The sequence below is a fragment of the Scomber japonicus genome, chromosome 2 (assembly GCF_027409825.1).
Source record: "Scomber japonicus isolate fScoJap1 chromosome 2, fScoJap1.pri, whole genome shotgun sequence".
Lineage (NCBI taxonomy): Eukaryota > Metazoa > Chordata > Actinopteri > Scombriformes > Scombridae > Scomber > Scomber japonicus.
In genome coordinates, this window is record NC_070579.1 from 2,118,363 (window position 1) to 2,135,515 (window position 17,153).

A 17,153-nucleotide genomic window follows, 5' to 3' on the forward strand; every position below is an offset into this window, starting at 1 on the left:
TCGTGTCATGTTTACAACGTTTTCGGGACATTTTTTGAACCTAAACCTCTAATTTAGTGTTTACTGTTGCCATGGTTACGGAGGTTGTCTAACTTTCCTAACAACGTGTCAAAGGATAATTTTAACCCAAGCTAACTCTAACCTGACTTGAACCACAGCGCCGTCTCATCATTAAACATCATTAGTTTTTAAACAGTTGTTTTATAACGTTACACTCCTAAAGGTGGAGAACAGCATCCGTCCTGTAGGGGGCGCTGGAAACACCCGTGTGGTTCCGGGAGTCATTGGAAATAGATCTATGAGGACGTGTTGGGAATATCTGGCTGTTTATCTGCTAAATGCTCCACTATGTTCACCAGCTAGTCTACAGATAGCGGAGTCTGTTTGCTGTTTGGTGCTGAGCAGGTAGAGTACTGTGACTTTTTAAACAGCTTTTACTTTGAAAAACGACGCTATGAGAGCGCTGAGAGTGAACCAGAACAGTAAACAATGAGCTGAAACTCAACTATAAAGCTCTGTAAAGCTGAGAGGAGCTGCTTCTGCTCTGGTTATTCTCTGTAGGCTCATGACACACTGACAGATCAGACTACTTACGATGATTCATGAGCTGCTCTCCTCCTTCTAATGACGTTGGTTGTGGTTTCCGGTTATCAGTGAAACATCTGTCTAGCAAACGATAGTCATATTTTGTCTGTTTACATTTTATTTTATTCAGAGTATACATGGTCTAAATCTCAATTCAAAGCCAGGAAATGCAGTTTTGTATCATTCGTGAGTCTATAAATGACCCACCATGTATTTAAAAAACCCCAAAACTAACATGATTTAACCCTCAGATTCCCAGAAAACACACAAAGGACATCCAGATGTTCCTCACTGTGTGTCTGTTGTGTTCCTCCAGATGTTCCTCACTGTGCTCCTCCAGATGTTCCTCACTGTGCTCCTCCAGATGTTCCTCACTGTGTGTCTACTATGTTTGTCCAGATGTTCCTCACTGTGTACCTGCAGATGTTCCTCACTATGTGTCTGTTGTGTTCCTCCAGATGTTCCTCACTGTGTGTCTGTTGTGTTCCTCCAGATGTTCCTCACTGTGTATCTGCAGATGTTCCTCACTATGTATCTCTTGTGTTCCTCCAGATGTTCCTCACTGTCTACCTGCTGTGTTCCTCCAGATGTTCCTCACTGTGTGTCTGCTGTGTTCCTCCAGATGTTCCTCACTGTGTATCTCTTGTGTTCTTCCAGATGTTCCTCACTGTGTACCTCAGCAACAATGACCAGCACTTCAGCGAGGTCCCCATCACGCCGGAGACGCTGTGCAGAGATGTCGTGGAGCTCTGCAAGGAGCCAGGAGAAGCCGACTGCTACCTGGCCGAGACGTGGAGAGGCTCCGGTCAGTCTCCAGAAAAACTAACACAACAAAATCTCAATCATTTTCTTGTGATCAAAGTTTAGTGATCTGAAAATTGATTGAAAATGTTGTTTGTGGACCAATCAGAGCGCGTTGTTGGGGAAGGGGAGCGGATGCTGGAGGTGTTGCAGAGATGGGGGCAGCAGAGAGGAGAGGTCCGTTACATCCTGAGACACCAGAGAGCACCGGGACGAGAGACAGGTAAGAAACAGTGTGTGTGTGTGTGTGTGTGTGTGTGTGTGTGTGTGTGTGCAGGGAAGCTACTGACTTGGACTGATGTGAATCTGCAGAGAAGCAGCCTCTGAAAAAATGATGTATGAGACAAAAGATCAGATATGGGTCAGTGATAAATAAGGGTCGGCAAGATGAGCAGTTCAAAAATAAATAAAAGCAGCACCAGGTTTTTTTTTTAAATGGTTTTTTGTTGGTTTTATATAATTTGAAATGACATTTGCACCATTTTTTATTTTTTAAGACTGAATGCTCCTGAAAATGTCAAATGGTGTAACCACAAAAGAATGATAGATATTACATATTTTATCACCTACAGTGTATTTAAGTGGACTTAGACAAATAATTACTAAGTACTATTCCCCAGATTAAATTTCATATTTAGAACAATTGTATTCCATTACCCAATTTTTCTGTATTTTGTTTTATTTTCATTAAAATTGGGTTTTAATTGTATGTTTTAATGTTTTAATCCAGGTTTATTAATATAAAACCACATCACAATAAAAGTCATGTCAAGGCACTTTCAACATAAAACAAGTCCAGACCATACTCTGTACTTTCATTTAAAGAGACCCAGGCTGTAATGATCAATTATTTATTAATCTGCTAATTATTTTCCTCATTTAATTAATCTATAAAACAGAAAATAGTGATTTTTTTTTTTAAATACTTGAGTGAAACGTCTGCTGTCAGTAATCCAGTTGTTTTTGTCAGACAGCTTCAGTGTTTAACTACAGTCGATGACAAACTGTAATCAGCTTATGTGACTGAAGGGAGTCAAGTGTGCAGCTGCCAGGCTCAGCGGGGGGGTGGAGGGTTCGGGGAGGAGGAGGGGGGGGGGGGCGGTTGGGATTGTCATTTGTTTTGGTTTTTTTCTGTCCTAATAAAACCAGGAAATCCTCAGAGGGGATTTCCTGAGCTGATAAACAGTCCACGTCACACAGTTTAACTCTGTCGGATCATTTCTAGATTGGATGGAAACACGTGAACTTTAAAGCGTGAATCATGTGGTACTGACACACTTTAGCATCAAACCTAATGAACTGTGATTCCATGTCCAGGTGGATCCAGAGCTGCAGATCACATGATGAAGAGGAACCAGGTGAAGACGTCACTGGAGAACGGGGTGAGAGGCTGCTTAGCTTAGCACAAAGACTGGAAGTGGGGGGAAACTGCTAGCCTAGCTTCTGGTCTGATTCATCCATGTGTAGAAACAGATGTAAAAAGTTCTGAGTGTCACACATCCAGCATTAGATCCTCTGTTATGAGGACAAAGTTGAGGCTTGAATGTGGTCCTGTCCATGTGAAGGTGAACTCTGACTGTGTGTGTGTGTGTGTGTGTGTGTGTGTGTGTGGCAGCTCTCGGCGCCTCACCTGGACGTGACGCTGAGCGAGCTGCAGGATCTGGCAGCTCGACAGCAGCAGCAGATCAACGCCCAGCAGCAGCTGCTCGCCTCCAAGGTACAAACACACTGATACAGTCAGTCCTGATGTATGGAGGCACGACTTTCTTTATCTTTATTTATACAGCACCAAAACACAATGAAAGTCATCTCAAGGTACTTTATACGTAGAGTAAGTCTAGACTGTACTCTGTAGTTTAATTTAAAGAGACCCAACATTCACACATGAGCAGCAGCAAGGACTAACTCTTTTAATGAGAAGAAACCTCAAACAGAACCGACTCTAAATGGGCGACTGTCTACCTCGACTGGTTTGGGTTGAGAGAGAGAGGGAGAGAGGGAGAGTTCTGTCATATATGGACACAGACAGGAAACATACTGATATCATTCAGTGTGATTTAAACTTCCAGAGCATCTTTATCTCTGACGTCCATCAGCAATAAACCTTCAGAAATCTGCTTAGAAATAAGAAACAAGAAGCTGCAGAACATGTTGTAGTGTTCTTCAGTATCTCAGTGATCTGTGATAGTTCCTGTACATCATGTTACAGCTGATTGACAGGACTGTAGCACCAGTTGCTGCTACAGTGCCCCCCCCTCCCCTCAGCAGAGGACAGACAAACGGAGGTCAATCAGTCCTTTTTATTTGCTGCTTCTCGGCGCTCAGCAACACGTCTCAAACAAAAACTCAAAACAAAAACTTAGAGAACTTGTTTTCAGCTCTGATGCAGCCGCGTCTCAGGCCATGAATATTTCCCTTCCTCCGTTCTCAATAATAACATTGTACACAGCAGATCGTGTCTAAACAAAGCTCGGACCCCTAACGTTGATACATTTTCTGTCGCATGCTGTGACATATTTTCTGTCGTTCAGGAACCTAAAACTCAGATCTCCACTTTAGCTGGAGTTTTCAGAAATAATCGTTTCCATTGACCGGTTTTCCAGACAGCCGGCTACATGTTTCCACTCCCTCAGTCCAGCCATGACCGCAGAGACAAAGGAGAGTCTGATGGTTTGATCTGACCTAATCAACTCAGCTGGTGCTGCTCCTGCTGAGCCAGCTGCTCTCTCTCCTACAGCTGACTACCCAAACCACGCCCACCTCCATAATCACTCGAAATGGAGAAACAACAAAGAACAAATATCAGCTTTTACGTCCTTCATTTTCACACAGAAGTTAAACGTCACACTGAGCTGGAATAAAACAAAAGCAGAAGGAGAAGTTAACATTTAAATGTAGTCAAATAACTACTGGATCTGATCCTCTGCTCTCTGCTCTGTGTTCCTCTCTGCAGATTATTAGTCAAATATATCCTTCATATCTATGTTCATGAACACTGCACCAATTCAACCTTGCAGCCAAAAGTCTTTATTGATGTTTTATTTATATATATTTTCTCTTAAAACCTTTTTTTAAAGACTGTTTATATTGGACATTTAGTGGCAGAGAAGCCGACACGAAACAAGAGGAAAGAGAGAAATGTGAATGAGACACAGTAAAGCTCTCTCTGGACTCCAAACTGGAACACTGCAGATATGTGGCTACTTATACTACTAATAATAATAAGTCTAAGCTTCAAAGTGCTTCACAAAGCAGCAAAATACACAAATCATAAACTAATTGTGTTATAAAAGAGAACAAATAAAAACTATTTGGTAAGTAAAAAACATCTAAATGTAGAGAAAAGCAAGAATAGACATATTAAAGTATATTTAAAAGGATATAAAAGTGATTCAAAGGTTGAGAGCCCTCCAAAACCAAAGCTGAATAGTATGAATATAACTGTGCTGAGGTGACAGTAAAGGACCTTGAAGTATCCTTGAAGTTCCTCTTCCTGCGGAAAATACTCAGAGATCCACTTTAAAATACAGAGACGTCACTCTGGACAGGATTTAAATGAGTGGAGGAGCAGCTGTGGTTGTTACTGGGCTGGAAAATGACTCGCATACAGAGAGAGAGAGAGAAAGGATTAAAATGAGAGGAGCAGCAGGTGATGATCAGCTGGTCGGCTGTGTTTTATTACAGGAGCAGCGTCTGCGCTACCTGAAGCTGCAGGACCAGCGGCAGCAGCAGCAGCAGGAAGCGTCCGAACAGGAGCGGCTGCGGCAGCTCCGAGAGAACGCTCACAACCAGGAGGCCAAGCTGAGGCGAGTCCGGGCCCTCAGGAGTCAGGTGGAGCAGAAACGCCTCAGTAACAGCAAACTAGGTCAGTGTGGTGCTCTCCTTTTTTATTCTGTCATTTCCTTTTGTTGCCACACAATGTTTGTAACCAACTCTTTGCACCAGAGAGACGCCAAAGTCTCCATCAAACAGACACACTGTAAAAACCAGCAGAACTTCTCCTTTACAAACATGTCAAATCAACTTCATTTAATATTTATAGCTTAATATTATAAAATCACACCTCTATGCTTAGACCTTCGATTACAATAAGGAAACCAACACCCCCCAAAAAATACAATTAATAATGAACAAATGAACGAAACGTCAGGAAGCAGCAGAGAAGGAATCCTGTCTCAGGATGTGTAGACAGGAAACAGATGTTATTTGTATAGAAACAGAACAAGAGAGACAAATTACATAATACAGCAAACAGGATGTAAGACTAATAACAGATTTTATAACATAATAAATATATATCTGATCATTATATCATATTCACACAGTCCAATTTGCCCCATACAGTTTATTGCAATAAATAAGAATAAGGGTCAGTGATGTGTTTAGTGTCCATGTGGTTTAGTTTAAATTTAAAGGGTTAAAATGTGAAAATAAACGTATGAATAACTTCACACATTCTTTTTTTGTGGACCCAGCATCAAATTTCTGCTTTTAATCCATTTAGAGAGAATATATTAGAGGATTATGGCAAAAATGTCTAAGTGGTGTAACCATAAAAACTTTGTACCAAATAATTCAACGTTGCTTAAAAACAGTAAATAGTCAATAAAACACCTTCCTTCCTTCCTTCCTTCCTTCCTTCCTACCTAACACCATATCAACTAGTTTGGCATGATCTTACATCCTTCCTTCCTTCCTTCCTTCCTTCCTTCCTACCTAACACCATATCAACTAGTGTGGCATGATCTTACATTATAACTTGTATATTAAATAAAGCTAATGGAATACTATTGTTCTAAATATTACATTTCATCTGGTTACCATGGAGACCAGGAAACATTTACATGTTTTAAATGAAGTCATTATTAGTATAAGTCCACTTAAACACACTGTAGCTGATACAATATTTTGTGGTTACACCATTTGACAAAAAGTACATTTTAACAAACCTGACAAACCTTGTTTCTGCAGAATAAAGGCTCAAATGGTTTAAACTGAACCATCAGAGCAGAAAATCAATCAATCTTTATCTTTAAGTTATCCCAAGGCTCTTTCTACATAGAGCAGGTTCTAAACTGAACTCTTCAGGTTTTAATTGTAACCCAGTATTCCCACATGAGCAACAATGGCAAGAAAAAAACAGGACACTTTTAACAGGAAGAACCCTCAGAACCAGACTCAGAGTGGGAGAACATCTGCCTCGACCGGTTGGAGTAGAGAGGAGAGAGAGGAAACTGTCATAAATATTAATGTTCAGTAAATATTCTACAGAAATGTGATTAAATGAAATAGATTTGATCTGATTCTAGGTCATCATTATGGGAATGACAGGATTACTGCTGTATGTAACGGTGTGTGTGATCTTGTGTGCGTCAGTGGAGGAGATCGAGCAGATGACCGGCCTCTTCCAGCAGAAGCAGAGGGAGCTGATGGTCGCCGTGACGAGAGTGGACGAGCTGAGCGACCAGCTGGAGGCGCTGAGGAGCAACAGACTGGAGCCTCCTCTTCCTCTACCTCACCTCCACAACACCACCTCCTCCTCAGCGGATCTGGACCGCCTCTACAAAGAGCTGCAGGTAAGATTGTAGTGGAAGAGGACCTCTAAAATGCCCTGCAGAGCCTCATGTCCTCAGTGGCCGAGGTTATTTTGGGTCAGATTAATTTATCCCAAGGCTCTTTACACATAGAGCAGGTCTAAACCGAACTCTTCAGGTCTAATCTAAAGAGATCCAAGATTCCCACATGAGCAGCACTTGGTGACAGTGGAGAGAAAAAACTCCCTTTTAACAGGAAGAACCCTCAGAACCAGACTCAGAGTGGGAGAACATCTGCCTCCACCGGTTGGAGGAGAGAGAGAGAGAGAGAGAGAGAGAGAGAGAGAGAGAGAGAGAGAGAGAGAGAGAGAGAGAGAGAGAGAGAGAGAGAGAGAGAGAGAGAGAGAGAGAGAGAGAGAGAGAGACAGAGAGACAGACAGACAGACAGACAGACAGACAGAGAGAGAGAGAGAGAGAGATTGAAGGTCCAGGACTGGAATCTGTCATCCGGACGTCTACAGGCCCAGATTACCTGTGAGACCAGAAAGCACAGACAACTCCGGGGAAGAAGTTTAGCTTATTGAATGCATTGATAGTACACGAATGTTAATGGATATAGATGGATAGAGAGAGAGAGAGGGAGGAGGAGAGAGGAGCCCAGTGCATCATGGGAGTCCCCTGGCAGTCTAAGCCTATAACAGCATAAACTGGGAGCTGGAACCGGCCCCAACTATAAGCTTTATCACAAAGGAACGTTTGGAGCATACTCTTAAATGTGTCTGCCCCTTGGACCAAAAAACTGTTTAAAGGTACAATCACACCAATAATCACAGCATCATTTAAAACAGCAAACTTCTCCAAATGATGGCTGGACGAATTCATACTGAGCATGCTCTATAGGCAGAACATGCACACCAGAGACTTCTAAATGTCTAACTTGAATGGGGATAAAACTATTTAACTTGCAGCTCCTCCAGTGTTATTAGACTGAATGGATCCAATTCTGATCGTGAAGTCATTTCGTGTTGGTTGTGTGATGCTAAAAACATTTTATCCACCGTTACACAGCTGCATCAGTAGCAATGGAGCAGGCTACAGCGGGGCTTATGATATAAATATGTAAATAATAATAAATAAAATAATAAAATATAATTATATATAATAATAAAAGTCTTGCACTGCAGCATGTTGTCACTGATTTGCATTATACTTTCATAGTTTAGCTGGTATGACCATGACACAGGTGTTAAATTGCATGCTGTGTGGTGTTAAAAAGGTCTTGTTGAACCTTTATTTGCTGTTTGATAACTTGCGTGGGTAGCGACTGAGCTATCACTTGCTAACTGGCTCACTGGTTCCTACATTAGTGTTTGAGAATTTGTATTGAAATCATTTTTTGAGTTTCTGTCTTCTAATATTTTGTTGTCTTTTTAGTCACTTTGGGTAAAAATGCCAACCAAATGACAAAATGTAAATGTCACCTTCCACCACCACCTGTTTGGTGGCTCTGGGCAAAGTAAAGGTTGAAGTTAGGGCTTAAACTCATTGAAATATGTTGGAAGTTATAATTTATTCACTTTTTGATTAATCAGCAGCAACTATTGTGCAGTGTCCTATTCCTAATTACAGCAACAAAACGTTAATTTAATATTATTCAATGTTTTGCTTCTGGTTGAAAATCCTCTTCATAGCTGCTGCTACTGTATTTTGAGCCAATATGAGGTAAAACATGATTTCTGTGCAGTTAAATTACACAGAAAACTTTGCTGTCAGTCTGTACAGATTTGTGGTTGATCACCAGAAAAATAGTCAGTCCAAAAATCGACGATGTTGCAATATGAACTAGCTACCGTAGGCTTTTTGCAGCATTAGCTTCCTTTTTCCTGACTTGTCTTTCACTAAACTTCATGCCTGACCTTTCAGCTGAGGAACAAGCTGAACCAGGATCAGAGCACCCGGCTGCAGCATCAGAGAGACAGCCTGAACAAGAGGAACCTGGAGGTGGCGGCGATGGACCGACGGCTAGCTGAGCTACGACAGCGGCTCTGGAAGAAGAAGGCTGCCCTGCAGCAGAAGGAGAACCAGCCGGTGAGAAGAGACGAGCAACATAATCAATCAGTAAAAGTTTGTTATATTTTTTTGTTATCAGGAATTTAGATAATATTTTATTCTGTAGCATAAAATCAGGAAGATCCTTAAGTAGCCGATGTCTGAACCTTAAAGCTAACCAATAACTTTGACCTGTTGGTGCAGGTGGTGTCAGACAGCATTGCCCCGCAGCATGGTGTGGGCTCCAGAGTGGCGGCGGTGGGGCCGTACATGCAGTCCTCCTCCACAACAAGCCCTCAGGGGCCTCCGGTGCCGGCACGCCAGGAGGCTCTGGTGAAGCCGGCGTACCCGGACGGCACGGCCACCCTGCCGATGCCCGACTCGTCCCTGAAGCCGCCTCCCAGACCCGCCAAACCAGCCTCAGGTACGATAAGAAGTTAACATATCCATTAAAAGCATAATTTAGATTAAACACTATAAATCAGCACCTACAGCTTATTGGATCCATGTTTTTTTTCTGCTGTTTTCAGGTTTCAGCACATCGAAAATATCTAAACTCTCTGATTGGAGCAGCTCATTTTCTGAATCCAGTGGAGGTTACAGCCACGCCTCCCTGCCGCGCATGTCCAGCCTCGGCTGCCACAACTCAGGTCAGTTAGGACCAAAATCTTTACAGACAACAGCTGAAGTCTGAAGATCCCCTTCAAACGTCAAATGGATATGTGACACATTTACAGTCTTTTTAGCATCAGATTCCCTCTTAGTGTTTCCTGTTTCTCTGTGGTGGAAGTAGAGTAACAAAAAGACTTTGATATTAAAAACACTAACGTTGAAACATAGATGAAGATTTGACTCATTTGGACGCTGAAGCTTCATATTAGCTTCACATCAACTTTTAAATCCATGTTTCCACAGAAGGAGGACTGTAGATTTAGTCCTCCATCACTGAGTAATAGTGAACCTGTCCTCTGTTCACTATCTGTGCAGCTTTAGGGCAGAAATGTTTCCCAAAAACATCCAAAAATAAAAATACTCCACTGATCCTTTTGAGATGTGCAGGATTGAGGAGTGAAGGTTATCCACCAGCATCCACAGCAGGAACCTTACAGAGACACTTAATGCTGGGATTAGACTTTAATTTGGTTCATTATGTAGAGTTAGAAGTCCTCCATCACTTCCATAGTAAACATTATGAAGGATCTTCTAATGCTCAGTATGAACAGAAGGAATCATTACTTCAAATATAAGAACAGGGTTGCTAGAAAGTCCTGCACTGAATTTATCACAAAAACTTTGGAAACCCAGAAGATGTTTGTAGATGAGTAGAATTTTGTGTCGTTTTCTCTCCTGCAGGTGGTGAGACCCTCACTGATCATAAGGGGCTCTCTGGGTCCGACATCCCGCCCCCTGTCCCCTCACGGAACAATCACATGACTGAGAACCTGCTCAGGGACAATCAGGTACATTTACAGACATCATGTTCATTAACCTAAAAGTGAGATTCCCCCATCATCAGATCTGAGACTTTCTCTGTGTGTCACTCAGGCTTCAGGTAAAGGTCTGGCTAAGATGGCGGGGCCGCCTCCAGTCCCCAGTAAACCCAAACCGTTCTCCTCATCCGGCCCGCCGACCCTCTCCAAGCCCCCCTACAGCACCGGGACCTTCCCTGGTAAAGTGCGTCCGGTTGGAGGCCACCTCAGGGCTCCGGGGCCCCTCTCCAGCCACAGCCACACCCTCCCACTGCCCCACAAGCAGGAGAACCCGCCGGCCGCCGCCGTGCGACCTTACACCCCCGACCCCTCGGACCCCCCCCCTCCAGTGCTGCAGAAGCCTCAGACTGTGGCGGCTTCATCCATCTACTCCATGTACACCAAGCAGAGCACACCGGGGAAGTGCTACCAGGGCCAGGGTACACTGACCCGCAGCCAGCCCCGAGGTGATTACGCCCCACCCTAAAAAAACGTTGTATTTGTAGATTTACTGCAGACTGCTTGGTTTAGTTTCATGTTGCATAGTGATGAAACAGATGTTGGTTTGTTGGCCTGATGTTGAGTCTCTGTCTCTCCAGTTTATGGGAAACCCGTCCTCCCAGCCAACGGGGGGCAACAGTCTGTCGGCTCAGACAGCACCGCTACGAATTCTGGGTCTTGTGTGATGAACGGGAGCGAGTTTGACACCAGTTGCCTTGGTAACAGCGAAAGTGTCCCAGCGGAGACGTCAGAGCGCACCAACCCCCGTCCGCTCAGCCCCACCAAGCTCCTCCCCTTCCTGTCCAACCCTCACAGGAACCCAAGCGATGCCGACTTGGAGGCCCTGCGTCGCAGGCTGCACCATGCCCCCCGACCCCTGAAAAAACGCAGCTCCATCACGGAGCCCGAGGGGCCGGCGGGCCCCAACATCCAGAAGCTGCTCTACCAGAAGACCACTCTGGCTGCCATGGAAACCATCCCCATGGAGACAGTCGGTCCAGGGGGGACGTACACCCAACCTGCAGCCGCCGAGGACGGGATCGATGGGTTGGACGTCCACACCGCCGGACCCGGATTGACCCAGCTGCTCACTGAGAGCCCTGAGGACAGCCTGACTCCGCCCCCTCTGCCCCCCCGCTCAGCCATCCCTGACCCCGCCTCCTCCTGCATCCTGCCCCCCCCTCTGGAGGACAAGGACGAAGAGGAGGAGGAGGTGTGTCGGGTCACCTCGCTGCTTCAGGAACGCTTTGCAGACGAGTACCCCCCCTACCCGCCTCCACCTTACCCCACCTGTGGGGAGACGGAGCAAGGAGACGACGCCTTCAACCTTCAGCCGCCAGAGTTCACCGGACAGGTCACGGTGCCGCCGGTGAGTGTCGACAGTCTAACAGGATACAGGGACGATGATATGCAAGCATCTCTAATGAAAGCTGCAGTTCAGTTGTTCTTATTTCGTCTCTGTGTGACTGTCCCGTGTTTCAGGGTAAGAGGTCGATCCTTCGTAAGGTTGGCTCTGAGCGGATCGACCACAGCATGCGGGTCAAGTTCAACCCTCTGGCTCTGCTGCTGGACTCATCTCTGGAGGGCGAGTACGACCTCGTCCAGAGGGTCATCTATGATGTGAGTCCCACTGCTGTCCGGTCTTACTCTAAGCCTACTATGAAGACATTGCCTATAGATTTAGGGCATTTTTAGCTGCATGGATTAATGCATTAAATCTGGTACAATGTAAGCAAGTGATCCCAATGACCTCCTGCATACATGGGATTATAACTTCTTTTGATATTAGTTCGGGAAACGCCAGCTAAAAGTTACTGAGTACGTAGATATTTCATATGTCATTTATTATAGGTAAGATTAAGTATCATAAATCGGTAGCTTCACTCTACAGTATTTTAAAACCTGCCTCAGACTGTTAATGTGATCACATGTCCGTCCTGCAGGTGGACGATCCCAGCATGCCGAACGACGAGGGCATCACTGCACTGCACAATGCCGTCTGTGCCGGCCACACCGAGATCGTCAAGTTTCTGGTTCAGTATGGTGTCAATGTCAACGCTGCTGACAGCGATGGCTGGTGAGTCTGAACCAACCAACAACTGCCTCAACTGTTCTCCAGAAACAGAGTCGGTCATTGTTTTCAATGAATCATTCTGGTCTCAATCTCTAAATTTAGACCCTCTAAAAGTGTGCTGGTGGTCATTTTGGAAATTAATCCTTTGTTAATAAGATTTAAAGACTTACAGTAGCTTTAATGTCTGCTGTGTGGCTGTTGATTGACAGTTGAATTGCCTGCTGCTCTCACACTATTTAACAAAGTATAATGTTACTCGATACTCTTAGCACAATTTAGTGCAAGTAGTTAATGTTAGCTGGGTCGTGTTTGAAAGGCAAAACCTTGCAATGCTTAATTGGAAGGTCCTGGCTCCAAACAGAAAAGATGGCGCCGACCATAATCTGCAACTTTTGGTTTCAATACGCCTCCAACAGCTGTTGTCATCTCGTTATGTCCATCTTTATAAACAGTCTGCGATCAGAACCAGAACATCTGTCCAGTCCTGCCGACGCCATTGTCACTGCAAACATCTCGTCTTATCTGTCTTGTCACTGTTTTTCATGACTGTAGCTCGGTAGCTAACTCTGTAGGAAGATGACATCACCCATTGTTAATCCCTTCTACAAAGCTCTAAAACAGCTGCCAGTGACCATGAAGCCAGACCTTCTTGAATCACTAAGAGAATCTAAGATGAGATGATTCAGAGGTCTGGGATCAGGCTAGTGAGTCCCAGTAATCCTTACCAACCCTTTTTTCCCCTCTCTTCCGTCTCCAGGACTCCTCTCCACTGCGCTGCCTCATGTAACAACGTTCAGGTTTGTAAGTTCTTGGTGGAGTCGGGGGCGGCCGTGTTCGCCACCACCTACAGCGACATGCAGACGGCTGCCGACAAGTGTGAGGAGATGGAGGACGGCTACGCCCAGTGCTCCCAGTTCCTCTATGGTGAGACACAACACAACGTGGTTCATGATGGGGTTCAGGAGGAGGTCTAAGGGAGGTTGCATGTTTCTAGGTTATCATGAGGGTATTTTGGAGATCCTTGAGGGAGTTCAGGGGTCCATGAGGGCTGGGTGGATTCAGAGTAGTTAAGAGATTGAATTTTGGTAGACTTTTTATGTTAATTAGGAAGTTCGAGAGATGTGTTAGGTCTTTTGAGAGGGGTCCATGATACATTGAGAGGATTTGGGGATTTTGTAGACTGTCAAAAATATCAAACACAGTAAGAATTTTTAGTCTGAAGGTAAGTTTGATTATTGATCATCCAGTAAATGGTTATTTCTCCCCCCTCTGTGTGAGTTCTTAAGGTCTGTGAGGAAGTTCTATGTTTCATAATCACCATGAGGGTATTTTGGAGATCCTTGAAGGAGTTCATGGGTCCATGAGGCCTGGGTGGATTTAGAGTAGTTGAGAGATTGAATTTTGGTAGATTTTATAAGTTCATGAGGAAGTTCTAGGAATGTGTGAGGTATTTTGTTGTCTGTCAAAAAACGTCAAACGCAGTGACAGTTTTTAGTTTGAATTTTGATCATTGATGATCTGGTTGTAAATGGTTCCTCCTCCTCTTCCCCCCTCTGTGTGGCGGCAGGTGTTCAGGAGAAGATGGGCGTGATGAACCGCGGTGTGGTGTACGCTCTGTGGGATTACGAACCACAGGGCGACGACGAGCTCGGCTTCATCGAGGGTGACTGCATGACGGTGCTGAGACGGGAGGATGAGGTGGAAACGGAGTGGTGGTGGGCGCGATGTGGCGACCACGAGGGTTACATCCCTCGCAACCTGGTGGGGGTGAGTCCATCTCAACAACTGATAGATGATTTTAGACCGAAGCACCACAATTAAAAGAATTATAGGCAATTGAATCACCCCATTCGTCCTTTTTAGTCGACAACCAAGCCTAACTTTATTTTTAAGGTTAACAAATGAAGCGTCTACTAGATACTTCCTTCTGGAACTGCTCTGTCTTTGTTTGGCCAATCAGTGACAATCATCACTGCCACACAAAGTTCCTGGAAACACAAATAGAGGAACAAAAGGTTCGTCGTCTGCAGGGAAAGTTCCTATAATGGAAATGCAGCTTCAGACAAACTTAAACCACTTTTATCGACCAGGGAACAAGCCTGATTGGAGAATGGTCTGAAAGGGGTTTAATTTACACCGTTGACCTTTGAGAGACCAGAGTCCAAAATGGAGGAAAGTGACACGGTTTACACACAGTTAGCAGACACAATCCCAAGTTATAAATACGTCTTTTCAATAAATTTTGTGAACTTGTTGTCTCGTTATTGACTGAGCGAACTGACTTGATAGATCAATGTTTTTAGACCGAAGCCACTGACAGTTGATGTTGATGACTGATTAGTCGACTACAAAGCCAAACTATTAACATTAACAGACAAAGAGAAATGTCTTCCCCTCATCCTAAATCAATACTAGATACTTTGTTGTTTTATGAAGGAAGTGGTTCACAGGTTGAAGCATCAGTCATCAGTGTCGGTCATCCCTGCTAACCCCCATGCCCAAAGTTCCTGTACTTTTGGAAAGTGAACAACACTTTTTATATGAATTTCTCAGTAAAGTTGACAACTTTCTCCCACAAAACTTTCAAGTATTCAGTGTCTCCTGCTGATTTTATGTTATCTAGAGCTGCAACGATTAGTCCATAAATCAATCAAATGAAAGAATTCATCAGCAACTACTTTTTCCTTATATAAACATGAACATTCATACATTCACAGCAGGGTAAACATTCATACAGTTGGCCCTGTAATTTGTAATTCAAATAAGTTATTTAACCAACCATATTCATACTTCACTGACAAGAATACACAGATGTTGGTTTAATTAAACAAAACACCACCCATCTTAATACAATCACTGTCTAACCAAAAGTCTGTCAAACTGAGTACAAGTGGATTATCACCAGCAACTACTTTCAATAAAAGATTGATTGTTTCAGTCATTTTGAAGCAAAAACAGCAAATATTTGCAAGTTCTAGCTTCTAAAATATAATAATTGCTTGTAACGTCTCAGAAGGCGCTGGTCCCAAAAGCACCAATCAGATGAAAGTAAAGTGTCCAAAACCAAATATTTATTAACTCACAAAACAAAAAAACTAGGCTTCAAACTAAAAAGCTTATTAAACTGAAAGAGGAAGGTCAAAAAAAAACCCTTTAACAAGTACAGAGGAGTCTCAGACAGAACAGAAGAGGCAAGACAAGAGCAGGACATGAAGATAGATGATCTGACAGAGAGAGACTGAAGAAGGGTTGTATAAGAAAGAGAGACTGATGAGGATGATGAGGGCCAGCTGTGGAAGAAGGCAGGGAGGCTCAGATGAGGGGAATGAGGTGATTGCAGGACAGGAAGTGGCAAGATCTGCAATGAAAGGAGAATAAATAAAAAATGAATGTTATATTTTAGTGTTTTGGACCGCTCATTAAGGACATTAAGGCTCTGAAGTTGTGATGGGGGTTCTTCATTAATTTTTGACGTTTCATACATTAAACAGTTCAAATTGTTTAACAGAGAAAATAATCTGCAGGTTTAAAACTAATGAAATTAACTTTAGTTTCAGCACTAATGTGATTTTTAAGGGCATAAAGCTTCTGAAACCATATTTAGAGCTCCACAGGAAACTGTCCACTGAGGCCCCGAATATCATCATTCATTTTTAGTATTCATACATCCATACATCAAAATGTGCCATTTCATTAATGAAGGGAAGGAAGAGAAGAAGACGTATAAGAAGTATAACGTCCTGCTCTGCCCTCTGAGCTCCAGGGAATAAAACCATCAACCCGGCTTCTGAAATCTGGTTTAAATCTGGTTTAAAAGCAGCTCTGAGCTCCCGTTACTCAACAGTATTATGTAAGAACTTTGAGTATTTAATGTTATCTTAATGGTGTTTTAATGAGAAACTTTCCCTTTTTATTCCCACAGCTGTATCTGAGGATCAAGCCGCGGCAGAGGACCCTGGCTTAACCACGAAAAAGAAGCAAGAAGCAGCGGACGAATGAACCTCTGGACACAAAACATATTGAGAGAGATTGTTGTTTTAAAAAAAAGAGACAAATGTAAATGTTTGGTTTTTTTTAGCCTCAGCACAAAGAATGTCAGAGTGAAGTTTGGATCCAAACGGCTGAAAGACAGAAAACAGTAATTTTTCAGCTACTGATTGATTGTAGTAAAATTAACAAATGATCAGTTTAAACCGAAATTTATCAGCAAGTATACGACTTCAGCAGATGAGTCGCTATCAGAAGACTGACTGAAACAAGATGTGAAATTCCTTTTGGACTCATGTAAGATTTAGTTTTTTTGGTATTTAGCCTTTTTGTTGAATAGTTGAGATAAAGACGAGACATCCAACAAAGCTCCCAAAGACTGAAACACACCTGTGGACACTGAGCATTAGCTGTTTCCACCAAATGTAGCATCCAAAAATGTGTAAAGATCTATTGGAATAATAACAAAAAACACACATATATTGGGGGTGCTATACCAAAATATGGCAATTAGAAGATATCTTAATCTTAAAGTTTTAATCATCTGTATTCCATGATGTTCTTGAGTAAGTTTCGGTATTTTACTGATTTTCCCCAAAAGTCCTAAAGAAGATTTTTTTTGTTTGCACGAGAGAAGATCAGTTGCAAAATCAG

At 43.3% G+C, this 17,153-nt stretch overlaps 1 protein-coding gene across 1 annotated transcript; it reads left to right on the forward strand.

The window, feature by feature from the left end:
- The first annotated feature begins 1,242 nt into the window (after positions 1–1,242).
- On the forward strand, positions 1,243–16,476 carry tp53bp2b (tumor protein p53 binding protein, 2b). Its single transcript, XM_053337603.1, has 17 exons — positions 1,243–1,390; positions 1,496–1,609; positions 2,704–2,768; positions 3,002–3,103; positions 5,071–5,251; positions 6,763–6,962; positions 8,844–9,008; positions 9,174–9,393; positions 9,500–9,622; positions 10,356–10,429; positions 10,515–10,905; positions 11,038–11,807; positions 11,921–12,058; positions 12,382–12,515; positions 13,270–13,436; positions 14,080–14,279; positions 16,435–16,476. Exons 1-17 carry the CDS (start codon positions 1,243–1,245, stop codon positions 16,474–16,476), a joined length of 3,234 nt encoding a protein of 1,077 aa, XP_053193578.1.
- Positions 16,477–17,153: the final 677 nt, after the last annotated feature.